This window comes from Oreochromis niloticus, linkage group LG1 (genome assembly GCF_001858045.2).
Source record: "Oreochromis niloticus isolate F11D_XX linkage group LG1, O_niloticus_UMD_NMBU, whole genome shotgun sequence".
Classification (NCBI taxonomy): domain Eukaryota; kingdom Metazoa; phylum Chordata; class Actinopteri; order Cichliformes; family Cichlidae; genus Oreochromis; species Oreochromis niloticus.
The window spans coordinates 508607-530067 of NC_031965.2; the positions used below are offsets into that span (position 1 = coordinate 508607).

General features: G+C 44.0%; 2 protein-coding genes across 2 annotated transcripts; one reads left to right on the plus strand and one right to left on the minus strand.

Moving 5' to 3' along the window:
• Positions 1–1425: 1425 nt before the first annotated feature.
• On the plus strand, positions 1426–18674 carry LOC109202179 (uncharacterized). The gene is made up of 3 exons (XM_025908951.1): positions 1426–1767; positions 2104–2173; positions 12803–18674. Exon 3 carries the CDS (start codon positions 13557–13559, stop codon positions 18672–18674), a length of 5118 nt encoding a protein of 1705 aa, XP_025764736.1. The 5' UTR covers positions 1426–1767; positions 2104–2173; positions 12803–13556.
• On the minus strand, positions 6953–21137 carry LOC112845980 (uncharacterized). The gene is made up of 2 exons (XM_025905163.1): positions 21133–21137; positions 6953–7723 (listed from the first exon to the last, which is right to left on the minus strand). The coding sequence occupies exon 2, from the start codon at positions 7715–7717 to the stop codon at positions 7067–7069; it is 651 nt and encodes a 216-aa protein (XP_025760948.1). The 5' UTR covers positions 7718–7723; positions 21133–21137; the 3' UTR covers positions 6953–7066.
• Positions 21138–21461: the final 324 nt, after the last annotated feature.

Below are 21461 nucleotides of genomic sequence, written 5' to 3' on the forward strand. Positions count from 1 at the left end.
ACCCACACACACAAAAAACGTGACGACAGTATTTAGTAAAAAGCGTGGCTTATATATATATTATCATAACTCTGGATTTACTGGCCTGTAATTAAAATTTAAAAACTTTGAAGTCCGAACTTTCAATGTGGGCTGAAATAGAGACTCAGCGTGGCTGCAGCTTGTTGCTATGTCAGCTTAAAATAGTCATGTGATTTGGAGGTGCAGCGTGTCCGTGGACCACGGAGGGTTAATAACACTCACCTTCCTTCCATTTCCAGAGTGTAACATCCAACCATCTGTGTAAAATCCGAAATTCCCATGGTGTTGTTCAAAATGTGCTCTGGCACAATCATAAGCATCGCTCGCTACTGATAACAAGAAAAAAGCCGGTCCTGCTATGGGCTGAACCATTTGTTAATGGTGGAGGGGGGGGAACACTATCCAATATATTCAGTTTTAGCATTTATATTCACTGTTGACTGTAACTACGCTCAAATTGTTAATGCTATCTTATTTTAATAAACAACACTGTCATATGCAAAACTGGGGTGGCACTTGGGGTGGCAAGGGATCATTTTAGGGTGGCACTTGCCACCCCATGCCACCCTTCTAGATCCGCCCGTGGCCTGCTTGCTGCTGAAGTCAAAGTAAACTTTATTGTCATCTCCGCTACATACAGTCCAGCATATAGAGAGACGAGACGACGAGGCTCCAGTTACAGCAGTGCAAGTAAACAAACAATAAATATAAGAAGAGTAACAAAATAAATATACACTTTAGGACTCGGGGTAAAGGGATCAATAACAATTTAAAATTTATAATTTACAGTTTGATGATTTAAAGTCTCACACACAACCCGTTGGGGGGGGGGGCTGCTTTCAAATACAGCACATTTCATTCACAATGTTGTAAATCCAAGCCCATTATGTATTCATGATTTGAATCCTGGGTTGTGTGAAATCTCAGAAATGCACCCTAGACAAAGTTAATCTGTGAACTAAGGTGTAGGTCTGTTAGGTTATGTTGTGGTGATCCTCGAGTTGGGGGATTTGTGTTCATACTGGAGTGCAAAATTAAAACTGATAGAAGATGAACAAGAAAAGTTCAAAGCCATCAGGTGCTCAGTTTAGAAAAAAGAGAAAAGAAGAGGAGGAGAAACGAGCCAAAGATACAGGTAAGCAGATGTGTCATTGTGGCAGGTCATCCTGAAACAATCAGAATCAGAATACTTTATTAATCCCTAAGGAAATTATGTGGGTTACAGTTCCTCCAAGAAGAAATGGTAAAAATAGTAACAGTAACCTACTAAACTCCAAACAATACATTATGTTACAGATTTTAATATTAATTAGTCAGCGTCAATTTGTCCTGTTCTCATTGTATGATGAATTAAGATGGCTGTTTGGTAGCTGTTTGCATACTATGCATACTCTCTCTGTTATGCCTTTTGGTCAAAAGTCAGTAGTTAGTGCATAATCTGATTAAGTTACGTAACTAAGGTGATAAATAAGTTCAAAGTTAAGAAATATAAGTAATTCATGCTAAAAACAGTTAAGATGTGTGTGTTTGAAATTTGCTCAGAGTGAGACATCGTTATCACAAGCGATCTTTGTATTGTATGTGCGGAAATTGGAGCGAGGGAGCGCTCTGATCATTCACCTATCTTTGACGTATTTTCTCCGTTAATGTTGTGAAAAGTGCTTCGGCAGTATTAAAACTGTGAATAAGCTCATGTACACGCTAAAAGTGCTCTACACGCTTGTACCTTGGGAAACGTTCGTCTTTGTGAGTATTAATGTGTTCAGAAACAACTTTTATATGTGTTTACATGGAGTTAACTGTGATGCTAATGTAACGCACGTGTTAAGCTAGGCTAATCATTAAGTTTGTCATTAAGATGTGTATTAGCTAGCAATTTATTTTCACTTTTTGTATATTTCAGTTACAAATAAGAAATAGCAAGGAGAAGCCTTGAGAGAGATAAGGCTTTGAAGGATCTTAATTAAAAGCAAGAAAAGCAAGCCTTGTGAGCACACTCTCTCTCTTCATATGTGTGTGTGTTTCTCTGGTGAAATTCAGTATGGTTCCGACAACAGTTTTATGTTAATGTACAATCCTTAGAGGGAGTGTTCGCCCGGGGCGCCAAACAGGCTAGGACCGCCACTGTTGCCGACTCATCTAATCCTTCCAGGTGAGGAGCAGAACCAGCTGCATAGCTGTATGTGTGGTGATGCTGAGGCTACAAAACAGGTTGTATCGATGAAGTATGGCACTTTCCCAATAAGACAGACATGCTGTTTAAAAATTACATCAAAACTTTTTTACAGTATAAGCAGGAGGCATCCAGTTTCTCATTCCCAGCATACCGATGATTTGTCACGTCCCGAGGCATCTTGTAGTAAGGCAAAAGGTACCCTTCGGTGTCCTTATGATCCGCTCCGGATTCATAATTGAATCCAGTAGAATGCTGCTCGTGGCGGTAACACACGCTCCAGCTGTCTATTCCAGCTCTAACCCAAACCTTAACCCTATCAGACAGTGTTTTCCAAAGCGATCATGATCGGAGCGTAAAACACATTGACATGTATAGATTCATTCCAAGTGGCTCTCATGGCACCAAAGGCGTAACATACAGACGATTGGTCCCATAGCGTCGGTGTTGTGGATGGGTGTAGCTTTGGGTCACGTGGTGTCGGTAATAGTGATCGCTATATCACCTGTTCACGGCCCGAGGGAATTTTTGTGAATGAGTGGGTGATGGGGGAAGTCGACTTTTGCTGACCGCTCAAGCTTAGAATGTTTTTTGATCACTGTTTTTCTACGGATTTTAAGGATTTGATAACAAATAAAGGAGTTTTTAAGTCTAGAAATTTGACTTACGTTTTAAACAGCGGGCGCGTCAACATTATTCCCCTATTCAGCTGCTCGGCAACTCAAAGGCTTGACAGTCGCCAATATTTGTCAGCAGAAAGTGCGACGGCAATGGAGCCTCCCGCAATCAGCGCTGAATAAACGCCGACGCGAGCCCACACACCGCCGCCACTACATCCATAAAAGCAGCTAGTCTGACAGATGAGGAGAAGACGACGGTAAACTGTAAACTGTGTTTTTGTGCTGCGTATTGTTTGTTTGAACGCAGTTTGGATTCTGACCATACGAAGATGTTTTTGTGACACGCCCACCGCTACGTTTGCTGTTGGATTTGGTGTATGTGTGTGTTGTGGCTCTGCAGGCGTTCAACTGAGTTTGAAGGAATTGCTGTTGCCTTTGTTTTGGATTTGGAATGCTGCTTATGTTGAATGCTTAAAATGAGTGGATCACAGGCTGCATCTGTTGTTGGAAAAACTGAAAAGGATAAAAGATTAATTTCTCTCACTGAGAAAGCTCTTGCAAACAAAATTGAAACCATCCAAACAGATCGGAAAAGGCATGTAAACAAAATGAAAAGTGTTATTATGTCTCTTAAAGAGCTCATGAAAGATGATAAAAATTATTCACAAGTCAAATCACAGTTTGATGAGTTAACACACCTGTTTAAGGATGCCAGTGCATTGCATGAATCTTTACTTTCTCTAATCTCATTTGATGAGAAAGATAAACAAAATACATGGTTCTCAAGCATCGCTAAATACAATAAAGGGTTTATGGAGGATGTTAAGATCTGGCTTTCTGAAACTGATAAACGTACGGGGAGGCCATCATCCGACAAAGCACAATCACAGGAAAATTCCCTGGGAGGAGAAATGGAGGTGCGAGAGCACCCTGGAAAACAACCTCAATCATCTCTTAATCCCCAGAATGATGTTAATGATGACGTGTTGCCATCCGACAGTGTGTCAAATCAAGGCAGTAGCTCAAGAGTATCATCTACTTCATCTGCACGTCTCAGGGCAGAAGCTGAAATGGCCGCCTTGCTCGCACGTCAACATATGCTGAAAGAAAAACACTCTCTTGAAAAACAAGAGGAACAATTGAGGAGAAAGAAAGAACAACTTCAGCTTGAAGCAGATATAGCTGCAACTGTTGCAAAGGTTAACGTGCTGAGAACTGGATCCACTATGGGGAGCGTCGCTTCACGGAAATCTAATGTAATGGAATCATATTTTAAAACAAAGGGAAACAGCCTTGAAATTCTTAATGCAGATGCAGATACTTTTGTTCCACAGACACTTACAAAAGGAAATGCAATCACTGGGAATGCAGAGCTTCAAGTAAAAACAGTGCAACAGAATATGAAAAGGGAAAGGCCTGCACCCGCTCTAATGGGGCCTTCTGATGCTTTTGGATCAATTCCACCTTTGCCTAAGCCACAAGCTGCTCATCCAGTAGCCAGTGAAAATCTGTTGTCCATTATGGAAAAACAAAATGAATTAACTTGTATGTTGGTCCATCAGCAAAGTCTTTCTTCACTGCCCAAAAGGGAGATTCAAACCTTTGATGGTGACCCTTTACATTTTCAGGCTTTTATGCGCTCGTTTGAACAGGTCATAGAAGCAAAGACTGGCGATGCTGGCGACTGCCTGCATTATCTTGCACAGTACACCAAGGGGCAGCCTAATGAACTTGTTAAAAGCTGTCAACACATGTCTGAGAGTGCTGGATATGTAAAGGCAAAGACTCTGCTGTATGAACACTTTGGGAATGGACATGTGATTGCATCTGCTTATTTGAACAAAGTTCACTCATGGCCACTGATTAGATCGGAAGATGGAAAAGCTCTTCAGGCATATTGTTTGTTCCTGCGTGGATGCTGCAATGCAATGGAAGAGATTAATAATCTCTCTGAATTAAATACACCTTCCAATATGCTTGCTGTGATTAGAAGACTGCCATATAAGTTAAAAGACAAATGGCGAACAGTAGCATGTGACATTCAGGAGAGGCAACATCGCAGAGCCGCATTCATTGACATTGTTTCCTTCCTTGAGCGTCAAGTTAAAATTGCTACAGATCCCGTCTTTGGAAATCTATGTGACGTTCCAGCAACACATCTAGCAGCCAAGGGCAGCAATGGAGGGAAACGTTCTCCGCATCTAAGAGCTAAAGGAAGTAGCTTCGCCACAACAGTCTCTGATGTCGAGAGACAGAATCAAACAGGGGCTCAAGATCGTCACAGCACTGTGAAGGCTTGTTTTTTCTGCAAAGGCGGACACACACTGGAGTCATGTGCTCTGCTTGATAAGAAACCTCATAATGAGAAGATTTCTTTTCTTAAAAAGAACAGCATCTGTTTTGGCTGTTTGTGTACTAGGCACATAAGCAAAGAATGCAGAAAACGCCTTTCATGTAAAATCTGTGGTCTCCGACATGCAAGTATACTCCATATCCACCATAAAGAGAAGAATGAAGTCAAACCTAATAATGAGGGAGATAACATTCCTGTTACGATCCAGACTAGTGGTCTTACTGGGGCCGGTGAACAAGACTGTAAGCTTGCCATTGTGCCAGTTAAAGTAAAATCAAAGAGAGGTCAAAGAATAGTGGAAACGTATGCCTTTCTGGACCAAGGGAGTTCAGCATCCTTTTGTACAGTGGGTCTTATGGACAAGCTGAATATTGCTGGGAGGAGGACAAAGATTCTCCTGCGCACCATGGGACTGTCATGATCCTGGGTCTATGACCCAGCGTTTTGAGTTTATTGTTATTATTTTCCAGTTTCTGCTGTTTTGTATTTGTTCTTAGGGTTTGAGTTGTGTTTCTATCATCCCTACCTGTGTTCCTCCTCCGTGTTACCCTGCATACTCTGTACTCTGCATTACTCTGTCTCCTCTATGTGCTCTCCCTGCAGTTCTCCTCTCGTGTTTCAGGTTTGCTACTCTTTGGTTTAGTTTCTCCCAGTTTAGTTCATCCTTGGTTCTGTTTTGCCATCCCCACTTTATGTTCAGTATTCTTAATAAATCACCCTCACGTCTTAATAAGTGCTGCATTTGAGTCCTCCTTCCTCACCTCACACGGCCGCTGCCCCGAGCCGTGACAGTACGACGCGACCACAAGATGGACCCAGCAGCACTTAACCCGTCTAAGGAGCTACGGGAGAATCTCATCGATGCCACACGAGAACTCATCGACCTGTGGCTGGAAAACCCGGATGACAAGTCCCAACGCGCTATAGAGAGACGGCTACAGCGTCTGGTGACCGGTCTCCCATGGCTTCTGGGCTCGCTATATCCGTGGGAGCAGGAATTTCTTCTTTTGGATTTAAGACTTCATCCCCCGTCTGCATTCACTTTCGAGCAGCCAGATGCGGTGAGTGAGCGGGATACTTTGGCTCCCCCAGATTCCGGGACTTTGTTTTCTGGGGCTATTCAGAGTGGGATGAGAGACAGTCTGTGTAGATTACCTACCTTTGTGGTAATGGACCCTTCCCAAGTGGGTGTCTATAAACCTTCTGCCGCTCCATCCGAGCCTGGACTTTATTGCCACTCTCCAGCTCAGTTTTGTGTTCAGCCGTTAGCTCCCCAGTCAGTAGCACAGCCATTTGCTTCCCATTCTGTAGCTCAACCGTTAGCCTCCCTAGGAGCACAATTACCTGTTCTGCCAGCCACTCAGCTACCATCACCACTAGCATCACTGCAACCCACATTTCAGTCCATGGCTCAGTCACGATCTTTACTCGCCCCTCTAAAGGAAGCTATGCCCATGCACCCCTTAAAGGACTGTTTTTCCACCGCTGTTTCTGAGCAGGGAGACAAACTGTTTCAAAATGGACCTGTTCCTCTAAAGCTGACAACATTAGAGACTGTTACTCGCTCCAGGGCTTCCCCAGAGGCTGGGTTACAACCCTCAGCTAACTCTGGACCCCTGGAGGCCAAGTTGCCAGCTGTGGACTGCACCCGGCTGTCACTGCCTGAGCAGGGTCAGGGCTCTGTGCAGCTACAGCCCTCCTCGTGTGTGCCTACTGGTTTTGTTTCACGTGTACCAGAGGGCCACGAGCCTGCTGGTTTTGTTTTGTGTATGCCAGGGGCTTCCATGCCTACTGGTTTTGAGCCTGTTTTCGCTGGGGGGACCGGGGAGCCCATCCAGCCTTCGCCATCATCAGCAGCTTCCGCTGAGGGGTCTCGGGAACCGCTTCAGCCTGCTGCTTTCACTGGGGGGACCGAGGAGCCCATCCAGCTATCACCATTGCCTGCAGCGCCACCGTCTCCGGCTCCCACGCCGCCGCCGCCTGCAGCGCCTCCGTCTCCGGCTTCCATGCTTCCGCCTGCAGTGACATTTTCATCTGGTCCTGCTTCAGAGCCTTCAGCTTCGCCTGGTCCAGCTTCAGCCTCAGCTTCGCCTTCGCCCGGTCGAGCCTCGTCATCATCCACGCCTGCAGCGTCCTCATCATCACCACCCACGCCTGCAGCGTCAGCTTTATCCTTGCCTGGGCTAGCTTCAGCTTCATTGGCTTCCGCAGCTGCCACGCTGCTACCCGGTCCTGCCTCGCCTGGTCCGGCCTCTGCATCAGCTTCAGCGTTGCCTGGTGCAGCTTCATCATCCTCACCTGCGGCTGCAGCTTCACCCACGCCTGCAACAGCAGCCTCACCTTCATCATCATCGTCGCCTGGTCCAGCTTCGTCTTCGCCTTCGCCTGGTCCAGCTTCAGCTTCGCCTGGTCTGCCCTCCGCTTCAGCTTCTGCCTCACCGGGCGGCCCAGCTCTGGCTTCATCCTCGCCGGGTCCAGCTCTGGCTTCATCCTCGTCTGGTCCAGCCTCCGTGTCTGCATCCTCGTCTGGTCCAGCCTCCGTGTCTGCATCCTCGTCTGCAGCAGCAGCTTCGGCCTCAGATGCGGCTTCAGCCTCATTCTCCTCCTCATCCTCACCTGGTACTGCTGCTGGCATGCCACCATCCAGTCCGCATTGGGCGCCTCAACATTGCTGGCAATTTTCTAGGCCGCTGGCTGGTTATCATTGCCATCGAGGACGCCCTCCTGAACAGGGTTGTCGCCGCCACTGCCTTCCACGTGGCCGGCCTCCGGACTTCCATTGCCGCCACTGCCTTCTTCAAGGCCTTCCACCTGATTGGGACCTTTTGTTTGGGACTCTGGGGCCTCCGTTTTGGTCCTGGTCCGGACCCTCCGTCCTGGGCCTCCCACCGCCCACCCGGGCTTGGCGGTTCATTTGTGTTTTGGGGCTGTCGGGAGCCAGCCCTTGAGGGGGGGGTACTATCATGATCCTGGGTCTATGACCCAGCGTTTTGAGTTTGTTATTTTTTTTCCAGTTTCTGCTGTTTTGTATTTGTTCTTAGGGTTTGAGTTGTGTTTCTATCATCCCTACCTGTGTTCCTCCTCCGTGTTACCCTGCGTACTCTGTACTCTGCATTACTCTGTCTCCTCTATGTGCTCTCCCTGCAGTTCTCCTCTTGTGTTTCAGGTTTGCTACTCTTTGGTTTAGTTTCTCCCAGTTTAGTTCATCCTTGGTTCTGTTTTGCCATCCCCACTTTATGTTCAGTATTCTTAATAAATCACCCTCACGTCTTAATAAGTGCTGCATTTGAGTCCTCCTTCCTCACCTCACACGGCCGCTGCCCCGAGCCGTGACAGGGACAGGAAAGTGGTGGACAGTTTCATTGTACCTGAACTTGAAGTTGCTGGATTGGACAGTGACATGTACTGTGATATGCCTAACCTCTTCACTCAGCATCAAATGCCTGTAGATCTTGGTAACATGCCATATCAACAGGACCTGGATGACTGGCCACATTTGAAGCATGTTCATTTGCCAGAAATTAAGGCCAATGTGGAGCTTTTGATTGGCATGAATATGCCCAGAGCTCTAGAACCTTTGGAGGTCATCCGGAGTGTAGGTGATGGACCTTTTGCCATTAGGACTGTGCTTGGCTGGACAGTGAATGGGCCACTTAATCAAGAATGCTGTGGAAGGCCAGGATGTTTGGCAACAGTTACTGCCAACAGAGTTTCTGCTGTCACACTGGACAAGCTATGGAAACAGCAGTTCAAGATGGACTTTTCTGAGAGCAGCAATGATGAACAGATGGGGCTGTCAAAGGAAGACTTGAAGTTCCTGGAATTGGCCAGCAAGACGTTGACTTTGAGGGATGGGCCACTACAGTATTGCCCTGGCACTGAAAGACCGAGACATAAGAATGCCTGACAACCGTGCAATTGCTGAGCAACGAGCCTTAGGTTTGAAGAAAAGGTTCATCAGAGATACAGAACTTCCACATGAAGATCCTGAAGTTAAGGCGTCTGCTGCCATCAACGTTTCACAAGTACACGATGATGATCATCCTCTGAACCTTTTAATCCATCGTGCCTCATCCTGGACTCGCCTCATCAGGGTGATGGGTTGGATTTTGAGGTTCAAGACATTGCTATTGCATCGCAGGAAGATACATTTCCAGTCTGCATCTGATACAATTCAGTCTGAAGATGCTAAACATAAGGTTGATTTCCGGCATGGCTTTCTTTCATTGGGAGAGATTGAGGATGCTGAGATGCAAATAATTAAGTTCTGTCAGAGGAAGAGTTACGCTGAAGAAATTTCTTGTCTCCAAAGGGGAGAGTCTGTGAAACGAAGCAGCCACATATATAAGTTGAATCCTGTTTTGGAGGATGATGTGCTGCGGGTTGGCGGATGTCTCAGTAGGGCTGTCATGTCAGAAGATTCCAAGCATCCTGTCATAATCGCTAAAGAGCTTCACATTTCTAATCTCATTCTACAGCATATTCATAAAGAGGTGGGTCATGGTGGAAGGAACCACATACTCTCAAAGCTGCATCAAAAATACTGGATTCCTGGTGCTGGTACTTTGATTCGAAGTATCATGTCGAGGTGTGTGACCTGTAGAAGGTTTCATGGAGCTGCAGGCCAGCAGCAGATGGCTGAGTTGCCTGAAAGCAGAGTGACCCCTGAGAAACCCCCGTTTAGCTTTGTTGGAGTGGACTATTTTGGTCCATTTGAAGTGAAGCGTGGGAGAAGTCTTGTGAAGCGGTATGGTGTTATTTTTACTTGTTTGGCAATTAGAACAGTACATATTGAGGTTGCCTCATCTCTTGACACTGACTCTTTCATTAACGCCTTACGACGTTTCATCACAAGATGAGGTCAGGTACAAGAACTGCGCTCAGACAATGGGACTAACTTTGTGGGCGCAGAGCGCGAGCTGAGACGAGCTATGGAAGAGTGGAATCAGGAAAAGATCTCTGATGCTCTGTCTTTGAAGGGAGTGAAATGGATCTTTAATCCTCCAACTGGATCGCATCATGGCTGAGCATGGGAGTGGTTGATTCGTTCTGTCAGAAAGGTCCTTAATTCTACTCTCCAAACACAGCATTTGGACGCGGAAGGGCTCCAAACTGCTCTTTGTGAAGTGGAGTCAATCCTCAACAGTAGACCCATTACGCTGGAATCCACCGATCCAAATGATTTGGAAGCCTTAACACCAAACCATCTCCTTCTTCTCAAGTCCAACCCGTCTTTACCACCTGGCCTGTTCCGGAGGGACGATCTCTACGCACGTAAACGATGGAGGCAAGTTCAATATATATCTGACCTGTTTTGGAAAAGATGGACTAAAGAATACTTGCCACAACTTCAGCAGCGCCAGAAATGGGGAAGGATTAAACGCAACTTTGTTCCTGGAGATGTGGTCCTTATAGTGGATGATTCTGCACCTCGTGGTTCCTGGATCATTGGGAGAGTCACCGGAGCTGCACCAGATGAAAAGGGGCTTGTGCGTCAGGTCTGGATTAAGACCCCAACCAGCCATGTGTGCAGACCCGTCACCAAGATATGCCTTCTTCAGGAGGCCTCTGATCCATGATGATGACATCTTTGACACAGTGTGACATAACTAACCTTGAATTGACTTTAATGTTATGAGATGTACATCACAGACTGACTATATTTAGGCTAAGTGCTGGTAACCTCTGGCCTATGACTGACTGATCTTGTGTAGACAGAAGAAAAGAAGAGAAGAAATGAGAAAACAACTTTGGTGGACGGATGTCGGATGTGTAATTATTACTGTGAGAATGTAATAATTAGGGGCCGGAATGTTGTGGATAGGCGTAGCTTTGGGTCACGTGGTGTCGGTGATAGTAATAGTGATTGCTATATCACCTGTTCACGGCCCGAGGGAATTTTTGTGAATGAGTGGGTGATGGGGGAAGTCGACTTTTGCTAACCGCTCAAGCTTAGAATGTTTTTTGATCACTGTTTTTCTACGGATTTTAAGGATTTGATAACAAATAAAGGAGTTTTTAAGTCTAGAACTTTGACTTACGTTTTAAACAGCGAGCGCGTCAACATTATTCCCCTATTCAGCTGCTCGGCGACTCAAAGGCTTGACAGTCGCCAATAGTCGGTGTGTTGGGATGAGAACGTGTTGGTTATCCAGAAAATGTGAAAGCTCCTGAGGACCAACAGAAGCACATCGATGACTATTATGAGAAAGACGGTGTCAGAGGAGATCCTGCAAACATATTTATATTTACCTCACAACCAGGTGAGTGCATTCCACCTTTAGGACTCTTCCTGGGTGATCTCACCAGTGAATTAGATTGTGGAGAGAGAGAGAGGAGAACAGGCACACACCCGGTTGCTGTCTCTGATACCGTCGAGTGTGATGAAAAGAAGTTTCATCTGAAGAAGGGTGCAACTGTGAAAAAAGTCCAAGTGGTTTACAACAAATGCAGAGTGCTGCCTGATTACATAACACTACCAGACTACAGCATCCATACTTAGTAGTGGGGTCTGGTAATTTTGGTCGACAGTGTTATTGAAAATGCATCTAGAGTTATTTCACAATTTCATAATTTAATAAATGATTTTGCCAATAATTTAGAAGTACAACAAGTTTTCGCCACATATGTCCATCATAAGAATTTAAGTTGTATTTATTTAGTTCAAAACTTGTTTATTCAGGTAAAATCTAGCAGAACATTGACTAATTGTGTTGAATAAACCCAGACTGAGGAGGTGAAAGGATGTTGGAGAGTATGCAGATGAACCTGGCACTGCTGGAGCTGATATACAAATCATCATCAAGTGTGAGCAGGATTATTATCAGTAATGCAAACATAGATTTTATTAATGCAATGCATTAAAAAAAAGTACTAAAAAGTACTCCAGTATTCTTCAGAGATGCCTGTCACTTGTGAGATGGGGCGAGCGTGAAGAGAATGCGCTGACTTATGCATCTGTGCATCGAGCTGATGACAGTGCCAAACATACAGGAAGGAAAAATGTTTTATCAGCCGTGACCAGATCAGCAGATGTGACGTGGAATGATTGTTATTGACAGACAACAAGAGCGTTACAGCCACTGCAGGGTGGCATTTATTTTTACAAACCCTCGCAGGTTTAAACACACTTGTAACTGTCCCTGAGACGGTTAAAATAAAGTTGTTTATTTCATATGTTTCTGTGATAGAGAGATGCTTAATAATTACAAGATAAGTTGATAAAAGTGTAAAATTGATTAAAAAACATGTCTAAAATATGTGACAAAATATGGGTTTGTAAAGTGCTGTAAAGTTTGTATGAGGTAGAGTTTGTAATGGTCACATGACCAGAGTTTGGTTGAGAGCGCAACCATGGCATGGTGAAGCTAGCATGGATACAGAGCTACAGATGCATCTACAGTCGCAACGTTAATGTCATTCTGCATGTGGTCCAAGAGGCGCACACGGTATGGTTTCATGTATAATGTTTGTATAATGTTGCATACGTGTTCTACACTTGTAATGAGAGGACATTTTTGTGATATACATTATTGTGCATTTTTTCTGTTCTGCTTGCACAAGACTGTTTATGGACAATGATATGAGAGACTGATAAGCTCAAACAGTTATGTTGTAAACTTTGTGTTTCTTCAGTTTTCACGGTGTCTGAAGACAATAAGAGTGAGAGAGAGAGAGAAATAAATTTCCGAAGACATCAGTATGATGCGTGGCCATTCTTTGTTGGACCCCTGTAGTTACAGTGAAAACGTACCGCCAACGTGGCTGGAAGTTCGACGTTAGAAGCAATGTATGTTCCAGAATAAGAAAAGAAGAAACGTTCTTGACGGCGCAGTGTGTGTGGTTCGAGAACACAGCGGAAAAGAGGCTTGCAAACTCAAAAAGAGGAAACACCATTATTGGCGCTTTGGACGGCAACGACCACGACTTCACCAATAGAGGGCGACATTGACCATCATAAACTACAGCTCTGCAAATCTCTGCCGCTGCACACAGGAAGAACTGTATAATCCCTGGCGGTCTTCAAGGAAAAGATAACGGCTCTGCAGTCAGCGCCACGTTGGGCTGTGATATATCCACAACTTCATGTATGTTAGTAAAGTTTGGAGAGGTCTATTAAAATAATAATTTATTTTGTATGAGAAATGTTTTGAGTTAAAGGTAACCAACCTGTCATTATAGCTAAACCGTTCCTTTTTATTTTACAAGTGGTGTTGTTTAAAGTATTCTAATAATGTTTAAGAGTTCAACTTAAAAGAAGACTAACAAGGGGTGTAGTTAAGCAAACTGTTGCAAGAATCAGATTGTATTGAGAATTATATGTTTGCCAGGATCGCATGTACATATAGCAACAACTTGTTTATGCAGCAGGTTTGGTGAAACATGTACAATGTCAGTAAACACAGAAAAATCACATATTGAAGAATGCAGAGAACAAATTGATTCCCTTAAGGGAGAGCTGAGTAGATTGAATGAACAATTGAAATTACAGACTGATGATGTTGAAAGGGAGAAATTGGAGTTACTCATAGGTGATATTCATGCTAAAATAGAAATCAAGCAGAAGCCTGCCTCTAATACTTCAAGACTAGAGCCCAGGAAATCCTCAAGGGAGCGAAAGTTAAGGCCCAAAATGCTAGAACTTAAGCAACAAGAGTTTTCTCAGAAGGAGAGTAAATTTATCAAACTATATGAAAGCTGGAAAGAACAAGTTAAAGCTACACGTTCCAAACTTAAAGAAGAGTGCTCTGACCAGGAATTAGCTGACATGATGGATACTGTCGAAGGGCTGGAGACACAAGTGAAAAATACATACGAAGATATAAGATCGCAGTCAGCCCCTTCTACTGAGACTAGAAGAAAAATTGATTCCTGCACAGCAGTTACAGCGGACTTGATGAGAATACTTAAAGTACGTATGAGTGAAGTGGGGCAAGAAGAGTTTGATGCTAAGGCAGAAAATGCGAGACTTCACATGGTGCTAGACAGAGAATATGCTCAGTCAATATTTGGGACTACAATCTCCCGACCTTCTGTACGTAGCTACCGCTCAAGCTGTTTATCGGAGCAGCAAAGCATCAATGTAAAAAAGGCAGAGTGTGCTGCACAGCTTGCCACGAAGCAGGCCGAGATAGAGATGGAGGAGGCTATTGCTACACAAAGGCAAGAGCTTAAAAGACTAGAAAATCAGCGAGATCTTCAGGTAATAACTGCAAAGCTAAAAGCTTATTCTCAAGCAGATTCAAGTGAAGCCTGTGGAGAAGACAAAAGCGCACGCATTGAGGTAGTCAGTTGCCCTCCATTAGCTCCTGAAGAAATCATACCAGAGAAAACCTACAAGAATAATAACAATGAACAACCAAACAATAATAACAATGAGTCATTGTTAATGCAAGCCTTGCATGACACAATGGTCCTCACCAGACTTCCTGCACCTGAGCCCCCAGTCTTCTCAGGGGACCCACTTAAGTTCTTAGAGTGGAGCACTAGTTTCAAAGCTTTGATAGAACGGCGATGCACAAATCCAGCTGACAGGTTGTTCTACCTACGCAAATACATCAGTGGAGAAGCACGGTCTGTATTGGAGGGAAGCTTTTACAGAAAAGATGACCAAGCATATGACCAAGCTTGGGAAGCTTTGAATGCTCGGTATGGCCACCCCTTTGTAATTCAGCGTGCATTTAGGGAAAAACTGAACAACTGGCCAAAGATTGGTTCAAGAGAGTCGCTTAAACTGAGACAGTTCAGTGATTTTCTGACAGCCTGCAGCAATGCTATGCCATACATCAAAGAACTGCAGGTGTTAAATGACTGTGAAGAGAATCAAAAATTGCTCCAAAAACTTCCTGACTGGGTGACTTCTCGTTGGAATCGTCATGTCACAGTGCAGTTACGGCAAACAGAAGAATATCCAAGCTTCAAACAATTCGCTGACTTTGTTGCACAAGACGCGGAAGTTGCATGCAATCCCGTAACATCATTTCATGCCTTGAAACACACTGAAGAAAGGTCAGCTAGAGACATAAAGCGTCCAAAGGCTAATGCATACATCACAAATGTGAAAGCATCAGACAGAACAACCACAGGATACAGCGGAGTGGAGAACAATTCAAATGAGGCTGATATAGAAAGAAAAGCACATGCTTTGCCATCAAACTCAGTCACATGTATTTGCTGTGGAGAAAGCCATTCTATTCACAAATGCCAGACCTTTGTTAAAATGTCCGTGGAGAACAAGAGAAAGTTCATACTCGACAATAACCTGTGCTTTGGCTGTCTCAGAAGAGGACACAATTCAAAAGACTGTAAGCGCAAGGCGACTTGTGGGGTTTGTAAAAAACATCATCCAACAGCTCTTCACGAAGACCGTCCAACGACTGCAGTGAACACATCATCACATAGAATGCAGGCAGAAGAAAACATCTCTGCACTTTCTTGTTGCATGGACAGAGGAGATGGTGGGAGCACATCCATGATAGTGCCTGTGTGGGTTTCTTCAACCACCACTCCAGAGAGAGAGACCTTAGTGTATGCTCTATTAGATACACAGAGTAGCAACACTTTTGTAGATCAAGGGGTATGTGAGGAGATGGGGATGAGTTTAGAGCCAGTGAAGTTAAAGCTAACCACTATGATGGGAAGAGATTCCATTGTTCAGAGCGAAAGAGTGAGTGGGCTCAGAGTTAGAGGGTTTTCCTCCAAAAGCTTTATCAACTTGCCACTTGCCTATACCAGAGACTTCATCCCACTTGAACGTTCACACATTCCCACCTCTGAAACTGCCAAAAGATGGAAACATCTAATCAGAATAGCACAGGAGATGCCCGAGTTAATGGATTGCAAGGTCGGACTGTTAATAGGCTATGACTGTCCTAGAGCACTGGCACCACGGCAGGTAATCGCGGGAGGTGACGAAGAGCCATATGCAATCAAGACAGACCTGGGCTGGAGCATTGTTGGCAGTTCACAAAAAATGGCAACATCAGCAGAAGTGACAGGCCTGTGCCATCGCTTATCTGTTGAGGAACTTCCACCCTTGACACCAGCAACCATCATCAGAGTACTTGAGTCAGATTTCAAAGACACAGCTCCTGGAGAAAAGAGCATATCACAAGATGACATACAGTTCATGCATCTTTTAAATGAGAAAATACACCAGAATGCTGATGGGCATCTAGAGATGCCACTTCCCTTTAAGGCACGCCCTCAGCTGCCAGAAAATAAGCGTCTGGCTCTGGTGCGGCTTAAGCACCTGAAAGGGAAGTTTGAGAAAAACCCCAAATTTAAGGACGATTATGTAAGGTTCATGGACAATGTGTTCAAGGAAGGTGATGCTGAAAGAGCTGAAGATGATCCCAAAGAAGGAAATATGTGGTATATTCCACATCAAGGCATCTATCACCCAAGAAAACCAGAAAAAATCAGGGTTGTGTTTGACTGCTCTGCAAAGTACAGTGGCACAGCTCTGAATGATCACCTCTTGACTGGGCCTGACCTCATCAACAGTTTGACTGGAGTACTCTGCCAATTTCGCCAACATCCAATTGCAATCATCTGTGATGTAGAGAAGATGTTTCACAGATTTCATGTAAACAGAGAGGACAGAAATTACTTGCGATTCCTGTGGTGGGAAAATGGCGAAACAAACACAGAGCCAAAAGAATATCGCATGAAAGTCCATCTTTTCGGGGCCGCAGCAAATTATGCAATGAAGTATATTGCGAGCCAAAATGAAAGGGAACATCCCACAGCAGCCAACTTCATCAGAAGTAGTTTCTATGTTGATGATGGGCTAATCAGTGTAAAAACTGTGAATGCAGCCATTGAACTAGTGAGAGATGTGCGGAAGGTGTGTGCAAAGGCAAGACTACGGCTCCACAAGTTCATATCCAACAACAGAGAAGTCCTGGAGTCAATTCCAGATAGTGAACGAGCTAGTGGAGCCCAGGATGTGGACATCAGTCATCATGAACTCCCAGTTCAGACTGTGTTGGGAGTAAGGTGGAGTGTAAGCAGTGACACATTCTCCTTTAAAGTTGCCCTGGAGGAGAAATCAGTAACACGACGGGGAATTCTGTCCATTATAGCCTCTGTGTTTGACCCATTAGGCTTCTTGGCTCCTTTCCTTCTAATAGGAAAGAAAATTCTACAGGAAATGTGTCTAAAGAGCATTGGATGGGATGAGCCACTGCCTGGTGAATTGAAGCCACAATGGGAGAGTTGGGTCACTGATCTGAAAAACCTGCAGAGGCTCCAAATCCCAAGATGCTTTGTACCTGAAAGCCTTGGGAAAGTCCAGAGAATAGAACTCCACCACTTTTCAGATGCGAGCAATCGCGGGTATGGTCAGTGCTCATATATCCGGGTGGTGAGTGAAGACAGAGTGTATTGCTCCTTAGTCATGGGCAAAGCAAGAGTTGCACCCACGAGAGTTGTAACCATACCAAGGCTGGAATTAACAGCAGCAGTGGTGTCCTCAGCAGTCAGCAGAATGCTAAAAGAGGAACTGGAGCTCAAAATTGACCAAGAGTATTTCTGGACTGATTCACAGGTGGTTTTGGGCTACATTAACAACGAAGCCCGCAGATTTCACGTTTTTGTTGCTAATAGAGTGCAAAGAATCAGAGAAGCAACTGATCCAGCACAGTGGCACTATGTTGACACCAATCAAAATCCAGCGGATCACGCTTCCAGAGGCCTCACAGTAGCGGAACTGATCAGTTCAAATTGGCTCATTGGACCTCATTTCCTGTGGGAAAGAGAGTTTGTCACACCAGACTCAACTCCAGACCTTCTGGTAGGTGATCCAGAGGTCAAAACGACACAAATACTACAAACAAAGGTAGTAGAGGACGGGAACTTCCTGGAGAGACTCAAAAGGTTCTCAAAATGGCATACAGTAGTAAATGTAGTTGCTAGGATCCAGCAACTAGCCAAAAGAGCCAATGCAACAAAGGGTATAAATGTGGAAGACAGGAGAAAAGCAAGTCATGTGCTTATAAAATTAGCACAAGAAGATGCTTTCAAGGAGGAAATACAAACACTGAGCCATGGTAAATTACCACAGAGCCATCCTTTGTTCCAACTTGACTCAATAGTGCAAGACGGTGTTCTCAGAGTAGGAGGGCGGTTAAGGAAGGCTTCCTTACCGCTTGACTTGAGGCATCCAATAATCCTACCCAAACATGGCATAATTACACACCTGATTTTAGATCAGTGCCATGAGAAAACCCAGCATCAAGGCAGAGGACAGACACTTAATGAGCTGAGAGCAAATGGCTTCTGGGTTGTTGGTGGGAGCAAAGTTGTGGCTAATCACATTAAGCAATGTGTTACATGCAGGAGAGCTCGCAGGCCAACAGAAACACAAAGGATGGCTGATTTACCGGCCGCTCGTGTTGACCCCTCACCACCATTTTCCTATTGCGGGATGGATTGCTTTGGACCTTTCCATACTAAGCAAAACCGCAAGGACTGTAAGAGGTACGGTCTTATATTCTCTTGTTAGTCCTCTAGAGCAGTCCACATAGAAATGTTGGAAGATCTCACGACAGATGCCTTCATAAATGCTTTACGGTGTTTTATAGCTATTCGTGGAGCCATCAGACAAATCAGATCTGATCAAGGAACAAACTTTGTTGGGGCAAAAAATGAACTGACAAAGGCCTTAAAGGAAGTAGATAAGGACAGACTGTCTGCTTACCTGGCCAGGAAACAGTGTGACTTTGTTATGAATGTGCCCGACGCCAGCCACATGGGAGGTGTTTGGGAACGGCAGATAAGGACAGTCAGGGGTGTCTTAACCAAGGTCCTTTCACAGAGTGCTGGAAGATTAGATGATGCTTCTTTGAGAACATTTTTCTATGAAGCCATGTCGATTGTTAATAGCCGTCCTCTCACCACCGACAGCATCAGTGATCCCAAAGGCTTAGAGCCACTCACCCCAAACCATTTACTCACCATGAAAACCTCTGTACCACTGCCTCCGCCTGGAAAATTTGTGCCAGAAGATCTGTATGCCAGGAAAAGGTGGCGCAGAGTTCAATATTTGGCAGAGCAATTCTGGAGTAGATGGAGGAATGAGTACCTCTCAAATATCACACTAAGACAACGCTGGCACTCTCCAAGACGAAATGTTAGAATAGACGACATTGTCATTGTGAAAGAAGAAGGAATCCCTCGGAGTGAATGGAAGCTTGGGAGAGTACTGGATGTTTGCAAAGATGAAGACGGTCTGGTTCGAAAAGCCAGAATACAACTAGGAAATAGAAAACTATCGAAAGAGGGTGAAAGGCTCAATAAACCATCCACTCTTGAACGCCCTATACATAAATTAGTGGTCCTAATAGAAAGTAATTAGAATGTTCCAGTGGAACTTCTGTAAATGTGTATGGGATGGTTAAAGTATTAGACTTGACTTGCAAGTTGGTCACACTTAAGTACTGTTTGGTTCTGTAAATTCCTAGATTTATTCAAATTACTCACATTTCATAAATCATAGTAATTTGGTGGGAGTGTAACTGTCCCTGAGACGGTTAAAATAAAGTTGTTTATTTCATATGTTTCTGTGATAGAGAGATGCTTAATAATTACAAGATAAGTTGATAAAAGTGTAAAATTGATTAAAAAACATGTCTAAAATATGTGACAAAATATGGGTTTGTAAAGTGCTGTAAAGTTTGTATGAGGTAGAGTTTGTAATGGTCACATGACCAGAGTTTGGTTGAGAGCGCAACCATGGCATGGTGAAGCTAGCATGGATACAGAGCTACAGATGCATCTACAGTCGCAACGTTAATGTCATTCTGCATGTGGTCCAAGAGGCGCACACGGTATGGTTTCATGTATAATGTTTGTATAATGTTGCATACGTGTTCTACACTTGTAATGAGAGGACATTTTTGTGATATACATTATTGTGCATTTTTTCTGTTCTGCTTGCACAAGACTGTTTATGGACAATGATATGAGAGACTGATAAGCTCAAACAGTTATGTTGTAAACTTTGTGTTTCTTCAGTTTTCACGGTGTCTGAAGACAATAAGAGTGAGAGAGAGAGAGAAATAAATTTCCGAAGACATCAGTATGATGCGTGGCCATTCTTTGTTGGACCCCTGTAGTTACAACACTGGTACGTACAGTTATCGGTCCATATATCAATGTTTTTTTCTTATTACTGCTAAAAGATAACAGAACAAATGTTTTATCAGTTTGTAATGCTAAAGATGAGAGGATTTTCTGTTATTGTTAAAATATGTCAAAATGAATGTTTTTCCTATTATTGCTCAAGGTTACCTCAATGTTTCTTTTTTCTATTATCATTGCTAAAAGATGTCCTGTTTTATTTGCACTAAAGTTCTTAATTTCATTGAGCAATAACTATTTATTATTTACTTGTATCGTTTTTATCTGCACTGTACACGTGCACAGTTATAGTTATGACATACACAAACATATAGTCTGTTAAAAATATAACAAACCATAGCATAATTACAAGCAAGATTAGTCCCATACATGTTCAATTCAATTCAATTCAATTCAATTTTATTTATATAGCGCCAAATCACAACAACAGTCGCCTCAAGGCGCTTTATACTCTAAGGTAGACCCTACAATAATACATACAGAGAAAAACCCAACAATCATATGACGCCCTATGAGCAAGCACTTTGGCGACAGTGGGAAGGAAAAACTCCCTTTTAACAGGAAGAAACCTCCGGCAGAACCAGGCTCAGGGAGGGGCGGGGCCATCTGCTGCGACCGGTTGGGGTGAGAGAAGGAAGACAGGATAAAGACATGCTGTGGAAGAGAGACAGAGATTAATAACAGATATGATTCGATGCAGAGAGGTCTATTAACACATAGTGAGTGAGAAAGGTGACTGGAAAGGAAAAACTCAATGCATCATGGGAATCCCCGGCAGCCTACGTCTATTGCAGCATAACTAAGGGAGGATTCAGGGTCACCTGGTCCAGCCCTAACTATATGCTTTAGCAAAAAGGAAAGTTTTGAGCCTAATCTTGAAAGTAGAGATAGTGTCTGTCTCCCGAATCCAAACTGGAAGCTGGTTCCACAGAAGAGGGGCCTGAAAACTGAAGGCTCTGCCTCCCATTCTACTTTTAAATACTCTAGGAACAACAAGTAGGCCTGCAGAGCGAGAGCGAAGTGCTCTAATAGGGTGATATGGTACTACAAGGTCATTAAGATAAGATGGGGCCTGATTATTTAAGACCTTGTATGTGAGGAGCAGGATTTTGAATTCAATTCTGGATTTAACAGGAAGCCAATGAAGGGA